Genomic DNA, 14478 nt, shown 5'->3' with positions numbered 1-14478 from the left:
TATGTATACTACTATTTTCCCAATTTATAATCCCCCCCCCGCCTTGTTGGAGGTTCTTCCATATTCACCTCTTGATCTTTAAACAGTACTATTGTCTCTCTATGATTCTTTATCGCTTTCTCCAAAAATGTATTTAAACATCAATTGCATTTCTTCATACAATGCGTGTTTATTGACCCGTTAGGTCGCCAATATTTTAAATATTACTCAAATTCCACCAAATTTCCAATATCTCAGTTTTCTATTAACACCAGTAAAAGCAGTGCCCTGGCTGATTGGGTGGAGGGGACAGCTTGACTTGCCTGCCCGCCACTCGTGTGGCCCAGTTTTGAATAGGTCACGGCTTGTTAATGGGCTTTGGCCCGAGGTGGTTGGGGACCCCTGGTCTAAGTCACTGCATTCACACAACATGCTAACCTTGTTTTCGTTTGCGAGACTTCAAATGGGTTACCTCGTTAACTAATGTTATTTAGATATACCGGAATTTGGGCTCAGAATTTCTGCTGCTGAGGAAGGCGGTAAGTAAGTGAGCTGCATCCGTTTTTCACCCTGATTAAGCAAATCGTTGCAGCCATGGCTGACTGGAATCCAGCTTTCCCCACTGACTTTGCTTGTCAAAAAGCTGGCTGGGAAAGTCACAAATGGCAATTGTATAAACCTGGGATGCCGTTATAAATATATGCCTGTTGCCAAGTGCTTGATTAGTGACTATAGCGATGCAGCAATGGTGGTGAGCATGAGAACTGGTTATAATTTACTTTTTTCCAGTGCTGTTCTAAACTTTGGACAGTCACCAAACAAATAATTAAGCCGAGGATCACCAGTATTTTTTTCCTTTCCTTTCCATCTCCACCTTTCCTTTCCCTCTCCTCGTTTCCTTTCCTTTCCCTCTCCTCCTTTTCCTTCCTTTCCTTTCCCTGTCTGCCTTTCCCTTCCTTTCCTTCTCCTCCTTTCCTTTCCTTCTTTTTCCTTCCTCCCTCCCTCACTTTTCTTTCTTTCCTTTCCCTCCTTCTCTTCTTTCCTTTCCTTCTTCTCTTTCTCTTTCCATCCATTCATCCACTTTTCACACTGCTCATCTCAAGTGAATCTGGGCAGTGTATCCATAAAGCTACGTGATTCTGTGAAAACTCAGCACAGTTCAGAAGTAAGAGAGAACGAGAGCCATCCTTCTCAAACCAGATCATCTAGTTTTGTTTAAAACTCATTCCTGTGAATAACAGCCTTGGGGCAGTGAGAAAATATATTGAGAGCTGAATTCCTAATATACATAGGGGTGTCCAGCCTTGACCACTTTTAAGATTTGCGGAGTGGCTGGGAGTTGAAGTCCACAAGTCTTAACGTTGCCAAGGTTGGATATCCCTGTCCGAATGTGTTTGTTGGCAACCCAAGCTACGCGGTTCTGTATGCTCCTTAATTTTAATATTGTATGATTAAGGGTCAGCACCTTCTCCAGGAGTGGCAAAACGTTGAGCAGCAGTACTGATGGCTTTTACCCGTTCGGCCTGGACAGCAATGTCGGCTTCCACCAGAGCATGAATCTGAAGCAGGTCATCCACACCATGCAAGTGTTTCCCAAAGTCCTGAGATTGGAGGCGACCCTATAAGAAAACACTTTAATGGGTGAGAGAACACCTCTGTATCTATATATCTCTATCTCTATCATCTCTATCTCTATCTATCTTCTCTATCTATCTCTATCATCTCTAGCTCTATCTATCATCTATCTATCTATCTATCTATCTATCTATCTATCATCTATCTATCTATCAATCATCCCTATCTCTATCTATCATCTCTATCTCTATCTATCATCTCTATCTATCTCTGTCATCTCTATCTCTATCTATCTATCTATCTATCTATCTATCTATCTATCTATCTAATCTATCTATCATCTCTATCTCTATCTATCATCTCTATCTCTATTATCTCTATCTCTATCATCTCTATCTCTATCTATCATCTCTATCTCTATCTATCTATCTATCTATCATCTCTATCACTATCTATCATCTCTATCTCTATCATCTCTATCATCTCTATCTCTATCATCTCTATATCTATCTATCTATCTATCTATCTATCTATCTATCTATCTATCTATCTATCTATCTATCATCTATCTATCTATCTATCATCTACCTATCTTCAATTTTCTTCTTCTTTCTTGCCTGTTTCCAATGTTCACGCAAAGCATTTCTGTCTCTCTTGTATACAAGTAGTCCTCAATTTATGACAGTTTGTTTAATGGCCGTTCAACAGTTACAACAGCAAAGTGGGGGGAGTGACTTATCACCATTTTTCACCCTTACGACCGTTGCCGTATCCCATCGTCACATGGTGAAAATTCGGCCACTTGGCAATTCGCTCAGATTTACGACGCTTGCAGTGTCCTGGGGTCATGTGATCCCACTTATGTGACCTACTGACAAGCAAAGTCAAGGGGGGAAAGCCAGGTTCACTTCACAACCATGTTTCTAATTTGACGACTGAAGTGATTTGCTTGGCAACGGTGGCAAGAAAGGTCGTAAAACTCGCTTAGCAAAAGTCTTGCTTAACAACAGAAATTTTGGGTTCAGATGTGCTTGTAAATTGAGGACAACCTGTATCGGTAAACCCCCGAACTGTATTAAATTGGAGGAAACAGATTCTTGATACTTTTGGTGAATTTTTGTAACCCAAGTTAAAATGACTGAAATGACTACTCCTCAAAGACTGTTTCTAGACTTTCTCCTCCACCACCCTTCCCCTAAACAATCATCCATCAACCTTCTGGCCTGCTTACCTTCATTTCTTCCAACCAGTCCATGAGGTAGGTCAAGTCCTGAAGTATTTTCTGCAGCTCAAAGTGGAGCTGGAGGCGTTCGCGACGAGCAGCCACCAGTTCGCGGAGGTAGTCCCAGAGTCGTACCACGTTGTTCTTACGTGCCAGCACCCGCTTGATGTCGTGGTAGCCCTCTGCCTCCAACTCATCGGCCACGGCATTCACAGCCATCACCCGCTCGTTGTAGGCCACAATGTCCGTCTCGATGGCTTCGTGTTTGCGCACGGCAGCCTCCACGGCTGAAATATCTGAGCCAAAGTTGTCCTGCAGGTTGGAGCGGGAGAGCAGAGACATGGGACATCATCCTTCAGGAAAGTATTTATTTCTACATTTATTATTGTTATAAATAACTCACGGCAGCAAATATATCTAATAGCTTTCTCCTATTTTCCCCACAAAAACAACCCTGTGAGGTGGGATGGGCTGAGACAGAGTGACTGGCCCAGTGTCATGCAGCCAGCTTTTATGTCTAAGGCACAACTAGAACTCACCATCTCCTGGTGTTTGGCCCAAAGTCACCCAACTGGTTTATGAGCCAAGGCAGAACTAGAACTCCCCACCTCCTGGTGATTGGCCCAAGGTCACCCAACTGGTTTATGTGCTAAGGTGGAACTAGAACTCATAATCACCTGGTGATTGGCCCAAAGTCACTCAGCTGGGCTTTTTTTGCTAACGTTGAACTAGAACTCACCACCTCCTGGGGATTGACTCAGTTGGTTTATGTGCTAAGGTGGAAGTAGAACTCATTGTCTCTTAGTGATTGGCCCAAAGTCATTCAGCTGGATTTCGTTCCTAAAGCAGGACTAGAACTCACTATCTCCTGGTTTCTAAGCCAGCATCTTAAGCACTGGCTCTCTGTCTGTCTGTCCCACACCCAATTTGATCAATGGTCAGTTGTAAGGGAACAAGGAGATCAATAATCAGGATGCTGCATGAGGGATGAGTGAGAGTTGGGAAGTGTACAGTGTTTGGTGGGCTTCTATGTAGGAGAAGAAACATTCAAATAAAGTGACACCCCGTGGCTACAAATAATAACTGTTGTGCTTCATGGAACTTCTTTGTCTTCCTGGCCACCAAATGTGAAAGAACCCCAAGACTCAACGAACATGATGGTAATCCTCTTTGTTTTATACACAGAAGCATTTAAGATACCCAATGCACTCATACTTCAGAGTAAGACCAGGAAGGTAGCAGCTAAACATCTGTGGACACCAGAGCATTGATGATATGGGAGACCAGTTTCTGAAGCTTTCCCAAACTGACAAAAAAAAAAATTCCTTATTTTTTTTAAAGGAACCACCCATATCTTGTGAGAATTTCCACTTTTCAACTTCCAAGCATCCTTGTATAAAACAAGGGGAGGAGTCACTTTAATCTCCATCCCAGCACCAGAAATGAAATCTTGACATTAAGATGCTCCCAGCTGTCCCAGCTGTCACTCTGGTTAACAGCAGCCACAGGTGACGTCTATCCACTTGGAATCAGCCCACCTTGATGCAAAGTGGAATTGGCAGTCTGTGGAAATCTCAGGGAACATCCAGGTGAGGCTTCCACCTGCAAGAGGGCCAGGTAGATGATCTTTCCATTCAGGACTGACCTGGGAGACGAGGCGCTGGTTTTCACTCAGCCAGGTTTCTCGCATGGCTGCTTTGCGGTCGAAGCGAGCTGTCAGTTGCTCCAGTTTCTCTTGCCGAATTAATTCATTGCGCAGAGCCAGTTCCCGCTCATGCTCTGCCTTTTCCAGGCGCTCCCAGCCCTGTAGAGAGTTAGAAAGGAAGGAAGGAAGGAAGGAAGGAAGGCACAGAGAGAGAGAGAGAGAGAGAGAAAGAAAGAAAGAAAAAAAGAAAGAAAGAAAATAATGTATTTATTGGAAACCTGAATAGGTGAAGAGAAAGGAAGCTTTCAAAGCTCCAGGATTTCATGTGCATATCGTAATAGCATTTCAGGGGGCGCGAAACATTTGATGGGCTTAGAAAACCCCGTTTTTCCAAAACCAAGTTAAAATGACAAGCCTCCTGCCTTGGCCTTAACTATAACCCAGATTTCAAAATGAGTGGATTAGTCTATTAATCATTAATTATGATTAACTTCCACTGGAATCCAGAAGCATTGGCTCTTGATTTTTAAGGTATTCTTGGAACTTTCCCCTATTAGTAATATTTGCTTTGTTTATCTGCTTTAATGAGTTGCTATTCTCTTTCAAATAAAAAATCAAGGTGGCAGTTTCTGAAAATACACAAAGGAATACATCAGGAATATATTGTGATTTATTTTTTTACAGGCTGCCCTTTTTCTGTTTAGAAGAGGCAATAAAAAGGCAGGCGGGAAAACTGAGAAGAGGCTCGCAATTTTTATGAAGTCATAAAGGATGGTTTATAGCCTTCGAGGCCTGGGTCCAGCTAACGTAACCAAACAAACCACATCATGCTCGACAGCGCAAAGTGCAAGCGCAGCCATAATCTGATTGGTTGAGTGAAAAATACAGCCCTCCCACACAGCCCCGAAGGCCGTTGACAGCGTACGCTCCTTTGCAAATGGTCTGTCTCACCTTGTTGATGTCAGAAATCAGCCTGCCTTCCCGCGGGGTGTAAACTTTCTGATTGTTGGCTCTCATTTTACTCTGGATGGTGAAGAGCAGAACTTCGAGATTCCCCTTCTCCGTGAATCTAAGTGCGAAATAAAACAGGGGGGGGGAGAGGAGAGAACCCGGAATAGCTGTTAAGTAAAAAAGCAGCAGAGGCACAAACATGCACATTTTTAAACGCAGGCAGCTGCTTAACCAGAAGGAGGCCCCTTCATCTCCCGGCGTGAGACCCTAGGATGGATCTTAGGAAAATCACCGTATTTCTAGGACGGCCCCCCATAAGGAGCAAGAGCACATCCAGCAAACCTGCGGAAACTTACTTGGCTGGTTTCTCCACTGTGCGATAGGTATTAAAAGCCTGCAGCTGGTTCTGCACGCCACTCAGGCAGTTAGCCAGCTTCCGGTCATTCAGGGTCAAGATGGTCAGTTCAATCCACTGTAGGAGATCGGAGGCCAGAGTCTCGTACTTCTCTATCAGCTTGTCAGCTTCAATGGCGTAGTCCAGCACCTGCCCCCCACAAACCCCAAAAAATCCCTGAGTTATCCAGTTGCTTTGGGAAAATCTCAAGAAGAGTTTCTTTAGAAGATGTACAGGTAGCCCTCGATTTAGTCCTTGACCACTGAGTCCCCTTTCTTGCCACAGTTGTTGGGCGAATCACCGCAGGTGTTAAGTCAGGGATACGGCTGTCAAGTGAATCTGGTTGTAAAAGGGGATCACGTGATTCCAGGACACTGCAACCGTCATAAATGTGAGCCAGCTGCCAAATGTTTGGATTTTGATCACGTGGCCTTGGGGTATCTGCAACGGTTGTAAGTGTGAAAAACGGTCCTAAGACACTTTTTTTCAGTGCTGTTGTAATTTTGAACAGTCACTAAATGAACTGTTGTAAGTCGAGGACTACCTGTATAGATCATTACAGCATAGTATACAGTACTGTATGCAGATATACAGTACATTCCAATGTAGATACAATTGGGAGTAGAATGCCTGTGGCTAAGCAAGGGGGTTGTTAAGGAGAATCGCGCCTGATCTTATGAACTTTTTTTGCCATGGTTGTTAAGTGAATCATGCCGCAATTAAGCAAATTCGGCTTCCCCCATTGACTTTGCTCATTGGGAGGATCACAAATGGTGACCACGTGACCCTGGGAATCTTCGTAAATCCGTGCAGATTGCCAAACACTTGACTTCTGGTCACGCAACTGTGGGGATGCTGCAATGGTTGTAAGTGTGGGGACCAGTCATAAGTCCCTTTTTTCAGTGCCATTGTAACCTGGGTTGCTAAGTGAAAGGTTGCAAGTCAAAGACTCCTTTTATACAGATAGTCCTCAACTTACAGCAGTCCACTTAGTGACTGTTCAAAGTTAATGGCACTGAAAAAAGTGACCTATGACATGATCAGAATTCAGACTCTTGGCGATTGAGTCATATTTATGACGATAACAGTGTCCGGGGACCAAGCGATCCTCTTTTGCGACCTTCTAACAAGCAAAGTCAACAGGGAAACCAGATTCACTTAACAAGGATGTTACTAATTTAACAACTGTAGTGAGTCACATAACTATTGTGGCCAGAAAAGTCGTAAAATGGAGCAAAACTGCCTTAACAACTTTCTCACTTAATCAACAGAAAATTTCGGGCTCAGTTGTGGTCGCAGGTTGAGGACTACTTGCTTTTAAGATCCACAATTAGTGGCTTAACCCACCAAAACACTTAACCCACCACAAACCCACAAACTGATGTCTATGTTACGGCTCTCATTTGCCCTGGATTTCCTGTTTCCACCCCATCCCTCAATATGGCACACACATGTTCAGTGGCTCAGCCCTCCTGGTGGTACCTTTCCAATCCTCTTCCCTTCCACTGCCAAGGCCTTCATCTTAGAGAAATAGTGGTAGTAGGTGGCGACATAAGTGATGATGGACTTCTCATCAGGTTGGTCTACATTCACGTCTGGTAGGAGAAAAGGAGGTATCAAGGGAGAAACAGAGATGAATACTTCAGCCTTTCAGTTTCCACTCAAGCACCATGTTCTTTAGCAATAGCAATAGCAGTTAGACTTATATACCGCTTCATAGGGCTTTCAGCCCTCTCTAAGCGGTTTACAGAGTCAGCATATTGCCCCCAACAATCCGGGTCCTCATTTTACCCACCTCGGAAGGATGGAAGGCTGAGTCAACCCTGAGCCGGTGAGATTTGAACAGCCAAACTGCAGAACTGCAGTCAGCTGAAGTAGCCTGCAGTGCTGCATTTAACCACTGCGCCACCTTGGCTCCTTCTTTGTGAGGCAGAAGGCAGAAGCTGCTTTAAAGACCTGCCTCCTAGCTGCTAAAGTTTCTCATAAGACCCTGATAGACTTTCTGTTTATCTGCATGAAGAAATACCTTGCAAAACTGAAATAGGATTCAGAATACAGAATAACCACCCTGACCCCCAGAGATAGCTCAGATCCAACCCAAATAAAAGACTCAGGGAAAAGGAACCTAGCTGGGCCCACCTTCAGGATCCAAAAGTTTGGTAAGGCCGAGCTCCTTTTCGGCCACGTTGAAGGCATTCTGGAGATTGTAGTGTGCGTTACATTTCTTCAAGGTATCAATGTCTATCAGATCTGGCCTGTTGAAGACAATGAGATGAAAAGACATACATGCACATACATATGGAAGTATTGTTGTGGCCCGTCAGCAGAGCTGGCAGCAGAGTCGGAAAGCGAGGAGGTTGGGGAGGAACCTGGGCCAGTTCTGGAGGCTGGGGAACCTTCCCACCAAAGACAGTTCCTATTTTTCTACTTGCATTTTTACATGCTTTCAAACTGCTAGGTTGGCAGAAGCTGTGATAAGTAATGGGAGTTCACTCTGCTATGCGGCACTAGGGATTTGAACCGCTGAACTGCGACCTTTCTGATAGACAAGCTCAGTGTCTTAGCCACTGAGCCACCATGTCCCTTAAATAAAGCATATATGTATGTATGTATGTGTGTATGTATGTATGTGTGTATGTATGTATATGTATATATGTATGTATGTATGTATGTGTATGTATATGTATGTGTGTGTATGTATGTATATATATGTGTATATATATGTGTATATGTATGTATGTATGTATGTATGTATGTATGTATGTATGTATGTATATATATATATATAAGATTTTTTACAACCCCTGGTAAGCCCCAATTATGGGAGAAAGCTAACTGCTTCCATCATCTGTCTATCGGCTCGTCACAAGAGTCCATCACGACAGAAACCCAATATTTTTACTGTTGCCTTTGTTATATATATGTTTTTTTATTTGTGCTGATAAAAAAACATATATATAACAAAGGCAACAGTAAAAATATTGGGTTTCTGTCGTGATGGACTCTTGTGACGAGCCGATAGACAGATGATGGAAGCAGTTAGCTTCCTCCCATAATTGGGGCTTACCAGGGGTTGTAAAAAATCTAATAGATACCTTTCACCCTGGCTTCGCTGATAACGGATAAGAGCCTGTGGCCTAATGGCTAAGAAGTTTGCCTAGGATGTAATATAGCCCAGGTTCAAATCCCAGTAAGGGTATGGCTAGCTGATGAGAGCTAAATAGCTTGAAATAGATCTATACTAGTCTCCCTTTATTTATTTATCAGCACAAATAAAAAAACATATATATATATATATATATATATATATATATATATATATATATATATGCATGCATAAAACTCACCTGTGTTTGTGGACAATTGCGTTGAAAGCCAGACCATCTCTCCAGCTTGTGGTAAAATTATGGACGTTCACATTTGGGTATCTATAAAAAAATCAGAAGAGATTATCATTAATCTTTCGACGAAGGCAGGGAGATCTTTTCCTTTCAGGGGCCACATCGTTCATCAAGAATTCTGAAGAGCATCACATAAGCCAGAAGTTATCATAGCAAATGGGACTCCCAGATCCCCAGAGTTCCGAATGAAATACAAATAAGTATTTTTGTTTTTAAAAAGCATATAAAAAGTCATTTGGTTAATGCAGCCTAGAATTGCATTGGCTTTTTCAGCAGCTGCAGCATACTGCTGGCTTCCTACACCACCAATTCTTTATGGGATTAAAAAACAAGATGGGGGGGGGGATCCCAGTTAAGTGTTAGCCCCGAGGGGGAGACTCCCCTGAATGCATTGTCTTATTTATCCTCTTACCCAGCTGTCTTCATCTGGCACCAAAGGAGGAGGGCATCTTTTGCAGACTTTTTCTCCTTGTTATCCTCCGTCTCCACACTGATGTCTTGAATCTACGAGAAAAGATTGAAAAAGAACCTCGGTTGATCAGAATCACTCCTAGTCAGTGTCAACAGCATGTATCTTTTTTTTTCTTTTAAAGTAATAATGATGAAAACCTGCACTTATCCAGAAAAATGCCGGGCCAAGCAAAAATGAAGGAAAACATCCTAAATCTGGCTTAACAAGTGCAAATCCAGAAAAGTTTGACAGCACTGATGCTGCTTGTGTGCTATTTTGCATAATTTATTACAAAAGGGGGGGGGGGCAATAATGGTAAATCTCCTCCCTTAACAGAGAATTGCTTAAAAAGATCCTTCTGTTGAGTTGGAAGGGACCTTAGAGGTCATCTAGTCCAACTACTTTCTAGGTGGCAAGTCACCCATAAGCTGACAACGGATACTTCCTCCTTGTAGTTGAAAACGTCTTCCTTGTAGTTTTAACACACTGGTTTTGTTCCCGCCCTCTGGAAAAACAGAAAATAAATCCACTCCCTCGGGTGCGCGACAATCCTTCAGGTATTTCAAAACGACTTCCCCTTAATCATTTATCCCACAGGTTCAACACACCCTGATCATTTTAATTATTCTTCCGTCCTGAGAACTAGGAACTTGATTTTGAAATGCAAGCAGAGCAGGGACCTCCCTTTCAATCTTTTGGCTTCTATTCTGGCTGCAGAATGGCCTCAGCTGCGCTGCAGCCCTCGGAGGCGAAAGGCTGAATGAGGGAGGAACATTCCGGAACATACCTGGAAGCGGAGGATGATTGTCCAGATGAGGCCCAGCGTGAGTCGGTGGTTGCCGTCCACAATATCGTGGGAGCCCATGTTTTCCAGATGGACCCGTTGCTCCTTTAAAAACTGGAGGGCTTTGTCTACATTCTCCAGACAGTGGATCCGCATTCGGCCCTTGGTTGGCTTGGGCTGAGGAGAAGGAAAAGCAGGCTATAATTTCTTCTGAGCATAAGCAGAAGTATTGCTCTTATCTTGCTTATACTCATGGAAAGGGCTCTTCAAGTGAAGTGTTTCTCAACCTCAGCCACTTTAAGATGGGTGGACTTCAACTCCCATAATCCCCCAGTCAACAAGCTTTAAGATGGGTGGACTTCAATTGCCAGAATTCCCTCATAAGATGGCTGGCTGGGCAATTCTGGAAGTCCATATATCTTAAAAGTGGATAAGGTTGAGAAAACTGCCTTAAAGATAGGTATATAAACCATGCCAGTCTGTTCCAGCAAACAAAGGCTAATGCATTCCCACAATATGCATAAAAAAGGCTAATCAGCATTTAGCACTTACACTTATATACTGCTTCATAGTGTTTTACAGCCCTCTCTAAGCAGTTTACAGAGTCAGCCTCTTGCCCCCAACAATCTGGGTCCTAATTTTACCGACCTCAGAAGGACAGAAGGCTGAGTCAACCTTGAGCTGGTCAGGATTAAACTCCTAACAGTGGACAGAGTTAGCCTGCAATACTGCATTCTAACCACCAGGAGGGAAGAAAGGAAGGAAGGAAGGAAGGAAGGAAATAGCACTTAGATTTATATACTGCTTCATAGTGTTTTACAGCCCTCTCTAAGTGGTTTACGGAGTCAGCCTCTTCCCCCCAACAATCTGGGTCCTCATTTTACCGACCTCGGAAGGATGGAAGGCTGAGTCAACCTTGAGCTGGTCAGGATCGAACTCCTGACAGCGGACAGAGTTAGCCTGCAATGCTGCAATCTAAACTTTAGAAGACACTAATCTATTATTACCCTGGCAAATCTAAACCGTTCGATCAGTTTACGACTCAATATACTGTGTGAATCCAGGAAATGAATCAGCCAGGGAGCCATAGTGGTTTGCTGTCATGGTTTAAGGGACAAGGCTAGAAATCAAGAGGGGTGAGTTCTAGTCCTGCCTTAGGCATGAAGTGAGCTGGGTGACCTAGGAAGAAAGCAATGGCAAGCCACCTCTGAAAAACCTTGCCAAGAAAACTGCAGGGACTTCTTCAGGCAGTTTCTGAGCATCGGATAGGATTGAATTGGGGGGGGGGGGATCTTGCAGCCCCTGAAAAACTTAGGGTGGCACACGACTTGCATGAAGCATCCTCTTATAAAGGTTGGGGTGAGATGATACAATAACTGAGGGGCTGCCACAAAGAAGAGAACTTTGGATTCTCCAGAACACCTGAAGGCAGAACAAGAAACAATGGATAAAAGGAAACTAAGCAAGGAGAGAAGCAACTTGGAATTAAGAAGAAATTTCCCGACAGTGAGAACTGTTAATAGGTGGAAGGACTTGCTTCCAGGAGTTGTGGGTGCTCCATCAATGGAGGTTTCTAAGAAGAGATTCGACAACCATTGGTCTGAAATGATACAAGGTCCCCTTCTTAAGCAGGGGGTTGGACTGGAAGACCTCCAAGGTCCCTTCCAACTCTCATTCTCTTATTACCTGACTCCTGACACAACCAGCAGCTAATTCATTATGCTTATTGCCGTAATAATACTGCTGAAAAGTCAGAGATGGAAGCTGCCCAGCGCAGGTTCCAAGTGGAGTGGCATATCATAAAATTATAAATCAGTAAACACAGCCGAGAACCTCAGGCGACAGCCATTCATTCACAAAAGAGGCGTGAGGCTGCATTTTGCATATTGATGAAGAAACAGGGCCTCCGCACAGGACACGCTTAACTGGGTCAAGGAAGGGTTGGCGAGTTGTGCAAGCAAAGCAAGAAGCCTGGATCGGTTTAATTCTCAAAGGCGGCTTTCCTAGACATTTAGTCTCCATGCGTTTCACCCGTTTCCTGCTGTTAAAGCCCTCGGCTTACGGCCACAACATTTCTGTTGGTAAGTGAGACGTTTCTTAAGTGAGCTTTGTGCCCCATTTTACGACCTCGGTTGTTAAGTGAATTGCTGCAGTGGATGAGATAGGCACTCGGTTGCTAAGGGAACCTGGCTTCTCCACTGATTTGGCTTGTCAAAAGGTCGCCAAAGGGGATGATGTGGGTCATAAATACGAATCAGTTCACAAGCGTCTGGATCAGTTCACACGATCGTAGGGGTGCTGGGACGGTCGTAACTGTGAAAAATGGTCCTAAGTCACTTTTTTTCCCTAAGTTCACTAAATGAACTGTTGCAAGCCGAGGATTATCTGTACAGATAGTCCTCATTTTACAAGTTTGTTTAGTGAGCGTCTGAAGTTACAACGGCACTGGAAAAAAAGTGATTTATAACCATTTTGCACACTTACAACTGTTGCAGGTCATGTGATCAAAATTTAGACACTCGGCCACTGACTCATATTTATGACCGTTGCTGTGTCCCAAGGCCACCTTTTGCGACCTTCTGACCAGCAAAGTCAACGGGGAAGCCAGGTTCACTTAACTAGGCTTCTAGCTTAACAATTGCAGTGATTCACTGAACAAGTGTGGCAAGAAAGGTTTTTAAAAGGGGGCAAAACTCACTTAACAACTGACTTAGTAACAGAAATTTCGGTCTTAACTGTGATCCTAAGTCTGGGACTACCTGTAGAGAGGAGGACTATGGAGGTCTTCAAAAACAAATTGGACAGCCATTTGTCTGGAATGTAATAAAGGCTCTTGCCTTGGGGGGGGGGGGAATGGAGGGCTGGACTAGAAGACCTCCAAGATCCCTTCCAGCCTCAGGACTCTATGGTTTAGCAAGCCCCCTGATTTTATCTACAATGAGACCACCACAGATGCTTGTTTATTTCTTTATTATTTCTTTATTAGTTTGTAATATAGCATAGAAAGAAAATACAAAAGTAAGTAGGGGAAATAGGGAAGGGGAAAGGGAAAGGGAAACTGAGGGAAAGAAAAGCGGGGAGGAAGGCATTGATTCCCTCTAGTGCAGTAGAATAAGGCATTAACATCAAACCTCAACATTTTTACTTTTGCATAATTGTATTAACTAGCCATTTCTATAACAACAAATCTACGGTTTCATTTTTTCCCACCTCAAGCACGAAGCCCAGAAGCGGTTTCCAAATACAAATAGAAGTATATTGGTCTCAAGATTTATCTCAGTCTCCGGGCAGATGGGCCGTGACAATACCCAGCTGTGACTTCTCCCATGCCCCACTTCGGAGACTCTACAGTTTCATTTTTTTCCACCCCAAGCACAAAGTCCAGAAGCGGTTTCCAAATAGAAATAAAAGTATTGGTATTTTGCTTGTTCCTTGAGATTTTTCTTTCTCCTCCACACTCAGGTTAAGGAAGTGCCCGAGTCTGTTGGTCCTCTGGTTTGACCCATCCCCTACTTCCAACGCAGCTTTGCAATCCAGTCCTGCCAACCGGGTTGCACAAGGCGGGAAGCCGGTTTAACCAGCAGCCAAACCGCCTTCCCATCTGTAGTCCAGACAGAGCTGTCGGAAGAGTTCGGTCTGCTTGCCATTGAGGGTTGTTTTTTAAAAAACAAACAAACAAACAAAACAAAGCCCAGAGGGAGGGGGTGGAATCAGACAACCCCTCCCAGCCCAAGAATTCCTTTTCCCTGCTTGCAAACCGCAGAGGAATGGAATGGAGCAGGAGGTGGATGGAAAGTTGGCAGTCCCCAAGCAGGTATGGGGAGTTGGGAAGAGAGGCGTGGGCTCGGACGAAAGGAATCGCACCACATTCCACAAATGAGCTTGCGACATGAAACTGTCAAGGGAAGGAAATGATGAGTTTCCTCCCCTGGGAGATCAATAGGAAAGAGAGTAACCAGTCCTTATCTTCTCCTTAACTATCAGCTTTGGACTTCCTAACCTGATCCAATAGAGATGATACCATGGAAGACTCGGAGGGTTATTCCACTTCAGCTTCGGGTTCGATTTCTCCTTCC

The 14478-nt window shown here is 43.8% G+C and overlaps 1 protein-coding gene across 1 annotated transcript in view; it reads right to left on the bottom strand.

The window, feature by feature from the left end:
• The window catches only part of SPTBN2 (spectrin beta, non-erythrocytic 2), a 64832-nt gene that overhangs the window by 33561 nt on the left and 16793 nt on the right, over positions 1-14478 (bottom strand). The window contains exons 3-12 of the mRNA XM_032233972.1: positions 10406-10579; positions 9580-9671; positions 9114-9194; positions 7906-8021; positions 7249-7361; positions 5729-5916; positions 5373-5490; positions 4422-4580; positions 2786-3088; positions 1445-1598 (exon numbers count right to left, since the gene is read on the bottom strand). Of these exons, the coding sequence (XP_032089863.1) occupies positions 1445-1598; positions 2786-3088; positions 4422-4580; positions 5373-5490; positions 5729-5916; positions 7249-7361; positions 7906-8021; positions 9114-9194; positions 9580-9671; positions 10406-10579 (1498 nt within the window). The remainder of the gene's footprint in view (positions 1-1444; positions 1599-2785; positions 3089-4421; positions 4581-5372; positions 5491-5728; positions 5917-7248; positions 7362-7905; positions 8022-9113; positions 9195-9579; positions 9672-10405; positions 10580-14478) is intronic.

This window comes from Thamnophis elegans, chromosome 17 (assembly GCF_009769535.1).
Source record: "Thamnophis elegans isolate rThaEle1 chromosome 17, rThaEle1.pri, whole genome shotgun sequence".
Lineage (NCBI taxonomy): Eukaryota > Metazoa > Chordata > Lepidosauria > Squamata > Colubridae > Thamnophis > Thamnophis elegans.
This window is presented reverse-complemented; position numbering and strand designations above follow the sequence as displayed.